The 16954-nt window shown below is 34.4% G+C and overlaps 1 protein-coding gene across 1 annotated transcript in view; it reads left to right on the top strand.

The window, feature by feature from the left end:
* Positions 1–16954, top strand: part of SASS6 (SAS-6 centriolar assembly protein) — a 51987-nt gene that overhangs the window by 31472 nt on the left and 3561 nt on the right. Inside the window, exons 13-14 of the mRNA XM_059926927.1 lie at positions 335–471; positions 2271–2399. Of these exons, the coding sequence (XP_059782910.1) occupies positions 335–471; positions 2271–2399 (266 nt within the window). The remainder of the gene's footprint in view (positions 1–334; positions 472–2270; positions 2400–16954) is intronic.

The raw sequence follows: 16954 nt of genomic DNA, 5'->3' as shown, positions 1-16954 counted from the left end.
CAGTTTCTAATATTGATTATGAGAAATAAGAGCTTGATTTTTAAATAAACTGGAAGGTATCATTCTGGAAATGAAAGCCTTTAAAGAGATCCTTGACTAGCAGAAATATGTGCTTCTGATAGTAAAAGAATAAGGAGTCCTATGTGGCAGTTGCTAAAATAAGAATATTTAATGACAAAAATTTAGGTGAACCTATGTTGTTCTCCTGTGATATAAGGTAGTTTTAAAAACTTAAAATTAAAAAAATTTCAATATAATTTTTAAATATTTAAAATTATTAGAAAAATAAAAATATTCAAAATTCTTTACCTTGTTTCTTGTTCTTTTATTTAAGTAATCACATGGTTAAATAAAGAATTAAATGAAAATCAGCTAGTGAGAAAGCAAGATGTATTGGGACCTTCAGCCACTCCACCTGTGCATTCTAGTATCAACACCATCAGAAGTGGAATTTCTCCTAACTCTAATGTGGTAAGATTTAAATTAAGATGTTGTGAGTGGTCTTAGTAAATTTTCTAAAACAAACATATTTCCAGATTGTTAGGTGCTGGTACCTAATATGACTAGAATCCTACAATTTTTAGCACTGAAGTAGAGTTTAAGTTCCATTTGGAAGTGGGACATAAAGGTACACTTATTCTTAACAAAGAGGCTATATTTTAAGGGTACGCGTCTTTGTAAGATTTTAATGGATATTGAAATCACTTAGTATTAACTAATGCCAAATGTGCTGAAAAACTGTTAACACACACACACAGTATTTAGGAGGCCTCAGTAAGGGAGAACAAGGTATGGGCTCAAGTTTGGCACTGTAGTGGAGGAGCCTAATCTGAATTCTATTAGAAGAAAAAGAGAGAAAGAAAAACCCTGTTACCAGGCTTGTCAGCTCTAGATTCTGGAAGAAACTCGTTAGAGTTTTTTAGCTCCGAGTACCTGGATCTGGCTTGGTATTATCAGCTAGGTCTAGGGATTGCTGGGAACTGACCTTGCACTCAGAGCGAGGTTTTGGGGTTCTCCTGCTGAACATAAACAGTTTCACAGAATATGAGCATCAGGCAAGGCCACTCTCTGACTGTGATGGATCAAGACAAAAACAAGACCACTTCATAATCATGCCTGAACACAGACAAGAATATGACATTGCCAAACCACAAAAATGGGCAAGTATCCTTCTATCCTGGCTAAAGTGAGTGACTGCTGCTCATTACTAATTATAGCTTCAGCCTTAATACATTCATCCTACCTTATTAGATAAGATTTATTCAGATACCCAGTCATATAGTTATCCCCATTTCTTGATAGCGTGCAGTCCACAGCAAAGCCCCGTGTTCTTAAACTGTTCCTTAACTCACCTAACACATGACTAAGTCCAATAAATAACTCCCTTTTAACACTGTCTTACTGAGACACCTCTCTTACTAGGTTCCACGTGGTGTGTAGTCCTCCTTGTTGCAAAGAGTGTGTACACCTCTAGATTTGTTTCTGGTGGTCTTTGACTGGAGGGCATTGGCAGAGGATTTAAAATGCAAATCCATAATAGAATTTTTAATCTACTCTAGTAAATGAGATAGTACTTGATGTTTAAAGGGAAAGGATTTGTGCTAATTTGGGAAAAGGTGCAGAATGAAGTGCCTGGTACTGAATTACGAACTTGAAAAAACTTGACAGGCTTAACCTCAATGACTGATGATAAATAGCTGTGTAAAGGGTATTTTTGTCATACAGCCACTTTTGTACATGAGTGCTTATTAAGATTTGTGTTGTAATTGTCCTCTTGTAAAAACAAACTTTTCATGATGTTTGTTAATGGTGGTGTCACTATATTGAAAATTAGTGGTAGAGCAAATTATTTCTAAGAACACAAATACTGTTTTTACTCAGTCTGGCAGAAAATTATTTTTATTTTATCCCTTACTGGCCTTTTGATCTATGACTACCCCTCAACCCCCTTTTCAGTAATTTGAGGCCTCGAGGGAACCAAGATGGTTCAGAGGTCTTTGTTTTACTTCCTTCAGTTCAAAGGCAGGTCCAGTGGTTTTGTTTTGTCTAAGCTTGCAAAGCCACTCTGAAAAGCCCTCTGGGCCAAAGGTATTCCAGCCTCGTGATATATTATATAATGAAGCAGAGTTTTGTGGTGTCATGATAAACAAAATCGATTTCTGAGATAGTGTCCTTAACTGTTAGTTATTATAACAGATGCTAATGCCTCCTGGATCACCAAATACCATTTAGAACTAATTTCTCAACCTTTTTTATGCTTTTATTTTTAGGTTGAGAGTAGACTGACTTACCCAACTTGTGGGATTGGTTATCCTGTCTCCTCTGCATTTGCATTCCAGAATACCTTTCCTCATCCTATAGCTGCTAAAAATACCATCCACCCAGTTTCAGGACCAAAGGTAGCCAATTCTAATACTTTTTTTTTTTTTTTCTAATACCTTTTTTTTTTTTTTAAATAGCAATTTATTTTTTAATTTAAAAAATTAATTTATTCTTTGATCACTTGCTAAGTGTATTAGGTGATGTATTAGATGAATATATTTCTGAATATCTAGTGTATATGCTTACAGGAAATACTATCTACATTATATGATTTTTTTTGAGTCACTATAATTTATAATAACCTAGATATCAGTATGTTTAAACTTTTTTTATTCCTGTTCAACCTCTCCATTTTTATTCATTCTTCTCCTTATATCTTCTACAACTCTCAAACTTATCTAGGATTACTGACTTCATACTGCCGGTATATTAGCTGTGGTGACATTTTGGATCCCATTGTCAGAATTTAAGGGTCTGATGGGCAGGGTTATAACAAGTTATAAAATGTAGTTCTGGCAACATTATCTCAAATAGCACACACTTAGCAATCCCTCCAAGCCTTGATTTATTTGCGAAGGCTTTTTTCTGCTCACCTGAGTTTTTCATCATTGTTATTACTGTCTTAGATATATACACTGTTTTCACATGTATTATAATTCTATTTTCACTGTAATTTAATCCACCCAGATGAGCCACTGATTCTGTTTTCATTCCTAACTTCAGGTCCAAATTGATTTTTTTTCCTAAGTCATGGACACAAACATTTTTGAAAAGAATATTTTATAAAAGGTAGAATTGAGGACTTTGAAACTGCTATTATAAACTCTTTCTCAAATTAGTTTTGGGCTGCCCTAAAAATAAGTTTGCTGTGTTGCTTAGGCATGTACTTCTTTTTAGCCATAACCTTATTCATTACTATTTGGAGCTATTGAGAATTCTCAGTGAAATGAGAATTAAGCCTGAGTTTTTATGCTTAGAATGTTATTATGTAAGGAGTATTTAGTTGCATTTAATTGGCTTTTCTTATACTGCTTATTGAAAATTAGATATGTGTAATCAAAGGAATACTGTTGTTTTTAAATAAATATCAGTATGCTCAAGTGTGTTTACGTCTTGGTATCAGTTTTTTCTTGAGAATTATTATCAAATTCACAATTGCTTTTTTATTTTAAACAGCTTTCCAGGAATATATATAATGTCCAAAATGAGGACAGGAACTACTACAGATAATTGCTTAGTTGGTAGGACTAAATATGACTTATAAGATTAGCTTTCTTATAGCTCTTCTGGAATCGGAGGAATCATTATAACAATCCTGTTCTTAAATACTGACTCAAGACTTCCAGCGTCTCCTATATTATTGATCTCCATATTCTTTTGATATGCATCCCTAACAACAACAACCAAAAAACCCTAATACTAACAAAACACTTTGCGCTTGAATCTCTGATACATGAATATTTATTTATTTGTGAATTGAATGCATATACTACTCAATTATAATGGTTAAAAACATGGAATCTGTTGTTAGAGTTTAAATCCTGCCTCTGTCAGTATGAAGTTGGGCAAGCCAGTAACAAACAAAAAACAATATCCAACTGTTGTGTTTCAGTTTCTCCATTTGTAAAGTGGAGCAATAATTTTATGTATCTTACTGGATTGTTGAGAGTGTTAAGTGAGCTGCTGCATTTGCTTAGAATAGTGCCTGGTACATAAGTGCTTCATTAATGTTACCTGTTATTATTAATAATAAAATGTATTCCAAAATAGAAATTAAAGAATGAGATGAAAAAATGTGTATAAATCAAAGTTAAAAGATTTTCTTCTCATACCCCAATGGGTGGTTGTAATCACTGCCTGCTATGGAGACCGCTAATCGAGGTAGTCTTGTGCTAGCAGCCATGGCCATTAAAACATGTTCTTTTTAGTTGCGGTAAAAAAAAAAAAAAAAAAAAAATTATTTAATGACATTGAATCTGTGATATACCTGATTTCTTAAAATGTTACTGTCAAGATTTAGTACATTCAAGTAGTTGTTTAACTGTGAGGATGTAGAATAACATGAGTTAAATTAAGAAAGAAACAAAATCATGCTGAAGGAAATACATAGGAGTGTTTTAAAAGATTGTGCCATGCTGACAAATAGAAAGATCACTTGATACTTTTAAAGCAAAATAGACAAAATAACTTGTTTCTTCAATTTTATTTTTGAAGACAGTAATCTCTAAGGATTCATTCATTCGGTATATATTTAATGAATGTCTGCTGTGGCTAGACATTGTTCTAGTTGCAAGAGATATAGCAATGAACAAGACAAAGTACAGTTTGTGGTGAAACACCATTATGATGGTAAACTGTAGTATCTTTCAGACTAACCTTTTATTAAAGAGGAGATGTTATTTGATGTCAAAGAAAGTACTTGTGACAGAATCTCTTAAAAACTTTAGAGTATCTGATTCTGATTCTTTTTGTGTGGCATAAATTCACAAAGTCAAACATGATCAGATTTCATCCTGGAGATTATGAAGTAGGTGAGGGATTTTCTGCAGTAAGAAAGGAACTGAGATCAGATGATTGATTAATTTTTGATAGTGTTTAGCCCAGAGTGTGTATTCAGAGACAGATTTTATCTAGAGATAGCATTTCTCAGTTTGATTAACCACCTCATTCCACAGATGGTTCTAAATTAATTTTTCTTTTGTATTAACTATTTAAAAAATAGATAAAAATATATGAGCATGGGAAGCTCCCAAATATTTAAGAGGATGTATTGTCTAAATGTACCTCCTGTGGTCCCTAGTCCCCTCCTCAGAGAAAAAATCCTGGGAGTTTTTTGTGATATATTCGAAAAATACTTAAAATATATACAAGGATATATGTATATGTCTGTATGTTTGTATACATGAGTGTTGGTATAGATAAGCATAAATAGTACATGCCCACTGTTCTACACCTTGCTTTTTTCGTTTAACAGTATTATCATGGTACAGGTCCATTTTCATGTATTAGAATGTAAGTTTTTGCTTGCTTGTTTGTTTTTAATAAGTTAGAAGTATTCCAGTATATGGATGTACTATAATAGTGCTCTGTTAATGGATGATTAAGTTGTTTTCAGTCTAGATAGTCATACATGTTTCAGCAGTTATCTTTGTATATACTTCTTTGTGGCTTTGTACAAATAGATTTGTAGGATAAATTCTTTTTTTTTAAATTAATTTTTATTGGAGTATAGTTGCTTTACAATGTTGTGTTAGTTTCTGCTGTGCAGCAAAGTAAATCAGTTGTACGTATACATATATCCACTCGTTTTTTAGATTTCCTTCCCATTTAGGTCACTACAGAGCATTGAGCAGAGTACCCTGTGCTATACAGTAGGTTCTCATTAGTTATCTATTTTATACATAATAGTGCATATGTGTAAATCACAATCTCCTAGTTCATCCCACCCCCTCTTCCCCACTTGGTAACCATAAGTTTGTTCTCTACATCTGTGACTCTATTTCTGCTTTGAAAATAAGCTCATCTGTACCATTTTTCTAGATTCTACATATAAGGGATATTATACGATATTTGTTTTTCTCTTTCTGACTTACTTCACTCTGTATGACATTCTCTGCGTCAGTCCATGTCTCTGCAAATGGCACAATATCGTTCCTTTTTATGGCTGACTAATATTCCATTGTATTTATGTACCACATCTTTATCCATTCCTCTGTCAGTGCACATTTAGGTTGCTTCCATGTCCTGGCTATTGTAAATAGTGCTGCAATGAACATTGGGGTTCATGCATCCTTTCGAATTCTGGTTTTCTCTGGTTATATGCCTAGAAGTGGAATTGCTGGGTCATATGGTAGCTCTATTTTTAGTTTTTTAACGAACCTCCATACTGTTCTCCATAGTGGCTGTACCAATTTACATTCCCACCAACAGTGTAGGAGGGTTCCCTTTTCTCCACACCTTCTCCAGCATTTATGGTTTGTAGATTTTTTGATGACGGCCATTCTGACCGGTGTGAGGTGATACCTCATTGTAGGTTTGATTTGCATTTCTCTAATAATTAGTGATGTTGAACATCTTTTCAAGTGTTTGTTGGCCATCTGTATGTCTTCTTTGGAGAAATGTCTATTTAGGTCTTCTGCCCATTTTTTGATTGGGTTGTTTCCTTTTTTGATATTGAGCTGCATGAGCTGTTTGTGTATTTTGGAAATTAGTCCCTTGTCAGTTGCTTCATTTGCAAATATTTTCTCCCATTCTGTGGGTTGCCTTTTCGTTTTGTTTATGGCTTCCTTTGCTGTGCAAAAGCTTTTAAGTTTCATTAGGTCCCATTTGTTTATTTTTGCTTTTATTTTCATTACTGTAGGTGGTGGATCAAAAAAGATCTTGCTGTGATTTATGTCAAAGAGTGTTCTACCTATATTTTCCTCTAAGAGTTTTATAGTATCCAGTCTTACATTTAGGTCCTTAATGCATTTTGAGTTTATTTTTGTGTGTGGTGTTAGGGAGTGTTCTAATTTAATTCTTCTACATGTAGCTGTCCAGTTTTCCCAGCACCATTTATTGAAGAGACTCTCTTTTCTCCATTATATATTCTTGCCTCCTTTGTCATAGGTTAGGTGGCCCTAGGTGCATGGGTTTATCTCTGTTCCATGGATCTGTATTTCTGGTTTTGGGCCAGTATTATACTGTTTGATGACTGTAGCTTCATAGTATAGTCTGAAGTCAGGGAGCCTGATTCCTCCAGCTCTGTTCTTCTTTCTCAAGATTGCTTTGGCTGTTTGGGGTCTTTTGTATTTCCATACAAATTGTAAAATTTTTTGTTCTAGTTCTGTGAAAAATGCCCTTGGTAACTTGATAGCGATTGCATTGAGTCTGTAGGTTGCTGTGGGTAGTATAGTCATTTTCACAATATTAATTCTTCCAATCCAAGAACATGTTATATCTCTCCATCTGTTTGTGTCATCTTTGGTTTCTTTCATCAGTATCTTATAGTTTTCTGAGTATAGGTCTTTGGCTCCTTATAGGTTTATTCCTAGGTGTTTTATTCTTTTTGATGTGATGGTAAATGGGATTGTTTCCTTAATCTCTCTTTCTGATCTTTCATTGTTAGTGTATAGGAATGCAAGAGATTTCTTTGCGTTAATTTTGTATCCTGCAACTTTATCAAATTCATTGATTAGCTGTAGTAGTTTTCTGGTAGCATCTTTAGGATTTTCTATGTATAGTATCATGTCATCTGCAAACAGTGACAGTTTTACTTCTTGTTTTCCAATATGGATTCCTTTTATTCCTTTTTCTTCTCTAATAGCTGTAGCTGGGACTTCCAAAACTATGTTGAATAAAAGTGGTGAGAATGGACATCCTTGTCTTATTCCTGATCCTAGAGGAAATGCTTTCAGCTTTTCACTATGGAGTATGATGTTAGCTGTAGGTTTGTCGTATATGGCCTTTATTATGTTGAGGTAGGTTCCCTCTAAGCCCGCTTTCTGGGGAGTTTTTATCATAAGTGGGTGTTGAATTTTGTCAAAAGCTTTTTCTGCATCTACTGAGATGGTCATACGGTTTTAATCTTCAGTTTGTTAATGTGGTGTATCACATTGATTTGTGTATATTGAAGAATCCTTGCATCCCTGGGATAAATCCCACTTGATCATGGTGTATGATCCTTTTAATGTGTTGTTGGATTCAGTTTGCTAGTATTTTGTTGAGGATTTTTGTGTCTATGTTCATCAGTGATATTGGCCTGTAATTTTTTTTGTGTGATGTCTTTGTCTGGTTTTGGTATCAGGGTGATGGTGGCCTCGTAGAATGAGCTTGGGAGTGTTCCTTCCTCCGCAATTTTTTGGAAGAGTTTTAGAAGGGTAGGTGTTAATTCTTCTCTAAATGTTTCGTAGAATTCACCTGTGAAGCCATCTGGCCGTGGACGTTGTTTGTTGGAAGATTTTTAATCACAGTTTCAATTTCAGTACTTGTGATTGGTCTGTTCATATTTTCTATTTCTTCCTGTTTCAGACTTAGAAGGTTGTATTTTTCTAAGAATTTGTCCATTTCTTCTAGGTTGTCCATTTTATTGGCATGTAGTTGCTTGTAGTAATCTCTTATGATCCTTTGTATTTCTGTGGTGTCCATTGCAACTTCTCCCTTTTCATTTCTAATTTTATTGATTTGGATCCTGTCCCTTTTTTTCTTGATGAGTCTGGCTAATGATTTATCAATTTTGTTTATTTTCTCAAAGAACCAGCTTTTAGTTTCATTGATCTTTGCTATTGTTTTCTTCATCTCTATTTCATTTATTTCTGCTCTGATCTTTATGATTTCTCTCCTTCTACTAACTTTGGGTTTTGTTTGTTCTTCTCTAGTCGCTTTAGGTGTAAGGATAGGTTGTTTATTTGAGATTTTTCTTGTTTCTTGAAGTAGGATTATATTGCTATAAACTTCCCTCTTAGAACTGCTTTTGCTGCGTCCCATAGGTTTTGGATTGTCATGTTTTCATTGTCATTTGTCTCTAGGTATTTTTTTATGTCCTCTTTGATTTCTTCAGTGATCCAATGATTATTTAGTAACATATTGTTTAGCCTTCATGTGTTTGTGTTCTTTACACTTTTTTTCCCTATAATTGATGTCAAATTTCATAGCGTTGTGGTTGGAAAACATGCTTGATATGATTTCAGTTTTCTTAAATTTACCGAGGCTTGATTTGTGACCCAAGATGTGATCTATCCTGAAGAATGTTCCATGTGCACTTGAGAAGAAAGTGTATTCTGCTGCTTTCGGATGGAATGTCCTGTAAATATCCATTAAATCTATCTGTTGTAATGTGTCATTTAAGGCTTGTGTTTCCTTATTAATTTTCTGTCTGGATGATCTATCCATTGGTGTAAGTGCAGTGTTAAAGTCCCCCACTGTTATTGTGTTACTGTTGATTTCCCCATTTATGGCTGTTAGCATTTGCCTTATGTATTGAGGTGTACCTATGTTGGGTGCGTATGTATTTACTGTAGGACAAGTTCTTAAAAGTAACTAGGTCAGAGGCATTTTGCCTATCTAGTGACTGATGTTAATCAGCATTTCCCTGATTATTCAGTGAGGAACATCTTTTTATGTATCTATGGATTATGTTTCCTCTTCTGTATAATTTCTCTTCATTTCTTTTATTCATTTTCTGTTTGGGATGTTTAACCCCTGTAAGATGGCATCATAAGTGTTCTTTATATATTCTGAACATTCACTGGTCTGCTGTTGGTTTTATATGTTAACTGTTATTATTTCCCAATTTTTGGATTATCTTTTTACTCTTTTTAAGGTGCCTTTTTAAAAAATTTAAAACTTTATTATAGTTCATACATGCAATCCTCCCATGCTTAAGTTTACAGTTCAATAATTTCAGTCAGTTTATAGAGTTGTGGAACCATCATGACAGTCTAGTTTTGAGCATTTACATTTCCCCAAAATGTTCCTTAGTGCTTTTTTGCAGTTAATCCACACTCTTGCCCCCAGCCCTAGGCAACTACTGATCTGCTTTCTGTCTCTATAAATTTGCATTTCAGATGAATAGAATCATACATTATGTCTGCTTTCACTCAGCATGACTTTTTTGAGCTTTATCCAGGTGGTAGTGTGTATCAGTAGTTCATTCTTTTAATTGCTCAGTAGTATTTCTTTGTATGGGTATACAACAACTTGCTTATCCATACATTCATCAACTGATGAACATTCAGGTCATTTTCAGCTTTTGGGTACTACAAATAAAGCTATGAACATTTGTGTACAAGTCTTTGTATTTCTCTGGGGTGAGTACCTAGGAATGGATTGGCTGACAATATATATTTGATTTTTAAGAACCTACCACACTTTTCCAAAGTGGTTGTGCCATTTACCACTAGCAGCCTGAGAGTTCAAGTCCTATATCCTTATCAACACTTGATATGGTCAATTGTTTAATTTCAGGCATTCTAGTAGATGTGTAGAAGTATCTTGTGATTTTAGCATGCATTTCCCTAAAAGCTAATGAGGTTGAGAGCAGTTTTTTATGTGTGTGTTTGACATCAGTATATCTGCTTTGGTGAAATATCTATTTGAATCTTTTGCCTGCTTTAAAATTAGGTTGTTTCTCTTGAGTTATGAGTTCTTTAAATATTCTGGATACAAGTCCTTTATCAGATAAATGTTTGCAAATATTTCTTCCAGTCTGTGGCTTCTCTTTTATTTTCTCTTTTGAAGAACAAAAAGTTTTTAATTTGATGAAGTCTAGTTTACCAAATTTTTTTCTTTAGTTGATGATGCTTTTGGAGTCGTATCTAAGAACTCTGTGCAACCACAGGTGGAAATAAGATCTATGATCCATTGTGAGTTACTTTTTTATGTATAGTATGAGTTTTATGTATGGAATGAGGTAAGGGTCTTGGGTTTTTTTGTTTTGTTTTGGCATGTGGATATCCAGTTCTCTCAGTAACAGTTGTTAAAGACTTGATTTAGGCAAATCATTTGACCATAAATGTAAGAATTTCTGGACTCTTAATTCTGTTTCATTGATTGTCTATCCTTGTGCCAATACCACACTGTCATGATTACTGTGACTTAATAATATTAAGTTTTGAAATTGAGTTAGTATAAATCCACCAACTCTCTTTTTCAAACTTGTTTTATTATTTTAGATACTTTATATTTCCATATAAATGTTTGGATTCAGCTTGTCAACTTCTACAAAATAGCCTGCTTGAATTTTGATAGGGTATGTAGAATTTATAGATCAATTTTGGAAGAAATGTCATTTTGACAATATTTTGTTTTTAAATCCATGAATGTTAATATGCCTCTCCATTTATTTAAGTATCCTTTAATTTCTCTCATCAGTGTTTTGCAGTTTTCAATGTCAAATTCTGCATTTCTTTTATTAAATTTATTCCTAAGTATTTTACTCATTTTGATGCTATTGTGAATATAATTGTTTAGTAATTACTTTCTCTGAATATTCATTGATGCTGTATACAAGTGTAATTGATTTTTGTATATTGACCTTGTATCCTGAAAACTTGCTATACTCATTTGTTAAACTCATTACTAGTGGCTTTTTAATGAATTGATATGATTGTGTGATTTTTCTCTCATCAGTTAATAGATGTATTATGTTGATTTTCAAATATTGTATAAGCCTTGCATTCTTGGGATAAACTTCACTGATCTAAATGTTAGTCAAATTCAGTTGGTTGATTTTGTTCAGTTCTTCTATATCATTGTTGACTTTGTATTAGTTACTGAGAGAGGAGTGTGGATATCTCCAATTATTATTATGGGTGTTTCCATTTCTATCATTTTCCATTTAATTCTATCATTTTTTGCCTCATATATTTTGAAGCTCTTTTGTTCGGTGCATACACGTTTATAATTGTTATGTCCTCTTGGTTGCTTGACCCTTTCATCATTATGTAATTTCCTCTTTCATTTTTGGTAATTTTTCATGCTCTGAAGTCTACTTTGTTCGATATGAATATAGCTACTCAGGTTTTCTTTCGAGTGGTGTTTCCGTGGAGTATCTTTTTCCACCCTTTTTCTTTAAACTTGTGTATATTCCTATTTAAAAAGGTTTTCAGGTAAAGGGCATATTTAGTTCCCTCTATTTTTCATTCCTTTTTTTCCCCTTTCTTGACTTCATTTTTGGATTATTTGCACATTTTTTAAATATTCCTTTTTAGTTCTTCTGGTGTGTTTTTTAATTATATCTCTTTGTACACTTTTTTTTTTTAGTGGTTGCTCCAGGCATCATAATAAACATAGTTAGCTTTTCGCAGTATGTATAGAATTAATATTTTACCACTTCAAGTGGAATATAAATACGTTACTACCGTATAGTCCATTTACCTTTACCCCTTTGTTTTGGTATGTCATATGTATTACAGCTATACATTGGAAACTATCAGACAGTGCTGTAATTTTTGCTATTAACAAATATACATATGTGTAAAACACTTGAGTGGAGAAGCATGGTCCATTATATTTATCCCTGTTTACCATTTCTGTTGCTCTTCCATTATTCCTGGTATTCCATGTTTTCCATGATATCACTTCCCTGAATAATAAAATATTATTTAGCTTTTGTTTTAGAGGAGGTTTTCTGGCACAGAAGTTTCTTTGTTTTTCTTCTTCTTGGAAACACGCTTCTTTCACCTTCATTCCTGAATGATATTTTCTCTGGACATAGAATTCTGTATTTATAGTTTTTTTTCCTTAAGCACTTTAAAAATATTCTACTTCCCTCAGACTTCCGTGATTTCTGATGAGAAATCTGAAGTAAATTCCAACTGTTGTTCAACTATATATAAAATGCATCCTTTTTCTCAGGCTGCTTTCAAGTTTTATTCTTTTCCTTTAGTTTTCAGGAGTCTGATGATGTGTCTAGGCATGAATTTCTTTGTATCCTTTTTGGGATTTGCTAGGTTTCTTGAATCTCTAAGTTGATACCTTTTACCAAATTTTGGAAGTGTTCAACCATTATTTCTTAAAAATGTTTTCTGCCCTACACTCTTCCCCCATCCTTCTGGTACTCAGGCAACATGAATGTTAGACCATGTCTGTTTTCCCATAGGTCTGTGAGGCTCTCTTCTTCCTTTCTTTTTTCTCTGTTTTTCAGATATGATAATTTCTATTGATTGATCTTACAGTTTAATGCTATAGAGTCCATCCAGTGAATGTTTTCAGTTCTTAAATTTCCATTTGTTTCTTTTTTACGTTCTATTTTTTTTTTTTACTGAGACTTTTTCTTTACATTTGTTTCAAGAGTATTCACTTTTACTTCTTAGAACATGGTTATAATAGATACTTTTAACTGCCTTTCTGATAATTCCATTATCTTTGCCATCTTGGAGTTGACATCTGTTGGCTTGTTTTTTGCCTTGCAAATTACTTAGATTTTCCTGGTTCTTTGTTGAGTGATTTTGGATTCTGTCTGGATCCAGTATTGAATGTTATGAGACTCTAGATGTTGTTTAAATCCTAAGGAGAATGTGAATTTAAAACTTTTTTTTAATTAAAAAAATTTTTTTTTTGTAGCAAATAGTTTTGTTAGGTTCAAATTGCAAATTCTGACTTACCGTTTGTAGGCTGTGGTTTCTGTGTCAGTTCAGTCCTTAAAGAGTTAGCCCATGTTATTTGTATCTGTCTATGTGTGCACCATCTAGTGCCTGTTCTGTGACCTGGGTGGTGGTTTACTCCATAGTTGAGTTCTCAGAGCCTTTGGTATGGTGACTATGGTCAGATCTTGCATGTCCAGCTTAGAATAGAACCCAATAGTTCATATACAGCTTTTATAGGATCTCTTTCTTGAGTTCCTTTCTCTCTGTGATTTCCCTCCAGATTTCAGAATCCCCTGAGTCCTCCTTCCTGAAAACTGGCTAGAAATCATGGACCTAAATTCCCTTGGTCTAAGACACAGTTCCTGCAATTGTGTCTGTGTCTGGTGCCAAACATTGGGAGGACAGAGAAAGAAAAAACATAATGAGAATTTGTATCATGCTTCTGAGACCACAGCACCTCTGGTCAGAGGGTGTGATTCCCCTCTTTCAGAGTTTTAGGTGCCTGCTTGGCCACTGCTGTTATCATCATAACCCCTGTCGCTTCTGTTTCCACTGAATTGACTGAGGGTTGGGGCAGATAAGAACTGTGAAAGAAGGGGGATTTTCCTTACTCTCTTTGACCCTTAGGAATTTGTTCTTTCATTTCTCAGAGCAGAAAGAAGACTATACCTTGATATTAATATTGTACTCTGGCTTTCTTAGCGTTTACATGATGTATCACTTTCTGTCCTTTTACTTTTACCAATCTGTATCTTTATATTTAAACTGGATTTCTTTTAGATATTCTATACCTGACTCTTATATTTTCATCCATTCTGACATTGTCTTTAACAATTTAAAATTTAATGTATATACTGATACGTTTTATCATCTTGCTGTTTGTATTCTATATATCCCATCTGTTCTTTGTCCCTCTTTTCTACTTTAATCCTGACTTTTCAATTAATTGCTGATTTTATTTTGCATTCTATTTTGTCTCTACTTATTGGCTTTATTTTTTTTTTGCTCTAGAGTTTACAGTATACATCTTCACCTTATCATAATCTATCTTCAAAATTGTATACTACTTTCCATATAATGTAAGAACCTTACAATAATTCCATTTCCTCATTCCTGTCCTGCTAACTATTGTCAAAATTTTACTTCTGCATTTGTTATAAATCCCACTTTTTTTTTTAAACAGTCATATATCTTTTAAATAAATTAAACAGGGAGGAAAAAGTCCTTTTACCCATATACTTACTATTTACACAACTCTATTCCTTTATGTAGATCTACATTTTCATCTGGTATCATTTTCCTTTCTCCTGTAATGAAGATTTCTTACAGTGCAGCTCTTTAAGATTTCTTATAGTGCATGTCTGTGGGCAATTCATTCTTTCTGCTTCTGTGTCATAACATTTTTATTTTGACCTTATCTTCTCTGCATTTAGAATTCTAGGTTGACAAGTTTCTTTTTTCCTTTCAGCATTGAAGCCATCATTCCATAGTTGCCTGGATTGAACAGTTTCTGGCCTGGCCATTATTTCTTCACTTTTTTTTTTTTAACTGTTGTGTATTTATGTATGTGTGTATGTATGTATGTATGTATTTATTTGCTTATTTATTTATTTACTTATTTATTGCTGTGTTGGGTCTTCGTTGCTGCTTGCGTGTTTTCTCTAGTTGGGGCGAGCGGGGGCTACTCTTCGTTGCGGTGTGCAGGGTTCTCATTGCTGTGGCTTCTCTTGTTGTGGAGCACGGGCTCTAGGTGCACGGGCTTCAGTAGTTGCAGCACACAGGCTCAGTAATTGTGGCTCACAGGCTCTAGAGCGCAGGCTCAGTAGTTGTGGCACGCAGGCTCAGTAGTTATGGCTCACGGGCTCTAGAGCACAGGCTCAGTAGTTGTGGCGCACGGGCTTCGTTGCTCCGCAGCATGTGGGATCTTCCTGGACCAGGGCTCGAACCCGTGTCCCCTGCATTGGCAGGTGGATTCTTAACCACTGCGCCACCAGGGAAGTCCCTCTTCACTTTTTTTGTTATCTCCTTTTAGTATTACAGTTACTCATGGTTGATCACATGATATTGTCCCATTGAGTCTGTTCATTTATTTGCTTCATTTTATATATATTAGATTCTAATGCTTTCTTAAAGTTCACTAATCTTTTCTTCTGCATTGTTTAATTTGCTGTTAATTCTGTCTAGTGAGAACTTTTCATTTTAGATATTTAATTTATCATCTCTAGAAGTTCCATTTCATTCTTTTTTATATCTTCCATTTTTCTCATACTTTTGATTTCCATTACATCCTTGTTCATAGTTATAATTGTTTTAACATGTGCATCCTTATTCTATCATTTGTATCATCTCTGGATCTGTTTCTGTTGAGTGATTTTTCTTGGTATGACTCATGTTTTCCTACTTGTTGTCATTTCTAATAATTTTTTTTAAAATATTTATTTTATTTATTTATTTTTGGCTGCTTTGGGTCTTAGCTGTGGCACGTGGGATCTTCGTTGCGGTGCATGGGCTCCAGAAAGCGAGGGCTCTTCGTTGTGGTGCGCAGGCTGTCTAGTTGAGGTGTGTGGGTTCAGTAGTTGTGGCACGTGGGCTTAGTTGCCCCACGGCATGTGAGATCTTAGTTCCCCGACCAGGGATCAAACCCACATCCCCTGCATTGGAAGGCAGATTCTTGACTACTGGACCACGAGGGAAGTCCCTTTAATAATTCCTGATAGGATGTGGAACATTGTTAATGTTACATTGTTGATTATCTGGATTTTGTTATCTTCCTTTAAAGGGTGGCAGGTATTTAAGTTACTTGTGGATCCCCTGGTCCTTTTTGAGGTTTTTTTTGTTTGTTTCTCCTTTTTCTTTAGCTTTACTAGGATGCATTTAAAGTAGCTTTTACTCAAGGGATAGTTCAGCCCTGTTATGAAGCTCCCCACAGAATGCCCTAAATGATTACCAAGGACTGTCCACTTTGTCTCCATGATTATGAACCTTGGAAATTGTTCAGCTTGAAACTCCCATTTTTATTTGCCCAGCATTGTGGAGTTTTACCCTATGCATGTTCCTAGTACTCAGCAAAAACTCAAGGGGATTCATGTGTAGATTTCTGGGGCTTGTTCTCTTTATAGCTTACTTTTCTTCAGAATTGTTCCTTGCAGCCTCCAGGCACCTCATCCTCCCTGAACTGATTTTAATCTCCTCCATTTAGCAATTATGTTCCTTCTCCGTACCTATAGTCAGGAAGTGCCTCTAATTAGAAAGCTGGGTCAGTTGTAGGGATCACACTTTCCTTAGAGATCACAGTCCTGTACTACTTGTTGTTCAGTTTTTGGGACCATTCTTTTTGTTTATTTTGTCTGGTTTTCTAATTATTGGTGGCTGGAAACTATATTATGTATTAATATCTTATACTCTTTAAATTTGCTTCACTCTTGCATGTTTATTTTTCTATAAGGAATATGAAAATCAGCTTATCTCACTTTTTAAAAATCCTCTTTGTATTTAATATGATCTGATATCTTTAGAATATTGAACCCTGATAGCCAAGGACAGCAGCATATACCTTTCTCATTTAT

This window comes from Balaenoptera ricei, chromosome 1 (genome assembly GCF_028023285.1).
Source record: "Balaenoptera ricei isolate mBalRic1 chromosome 1, mBalRic1.hap2, whole genome shotgun sequence".
NCBI lineage: Eukaryota > Metazoa > Chordata > Mammalia > Artiodactyla > Balaenopteridae > Balaenoptera > Balaenoptera ricei.
Note: the sequence above shows the minus strand (reverse complement) of the source record. Positions and strands in the feature narration are given on the sequence as shown.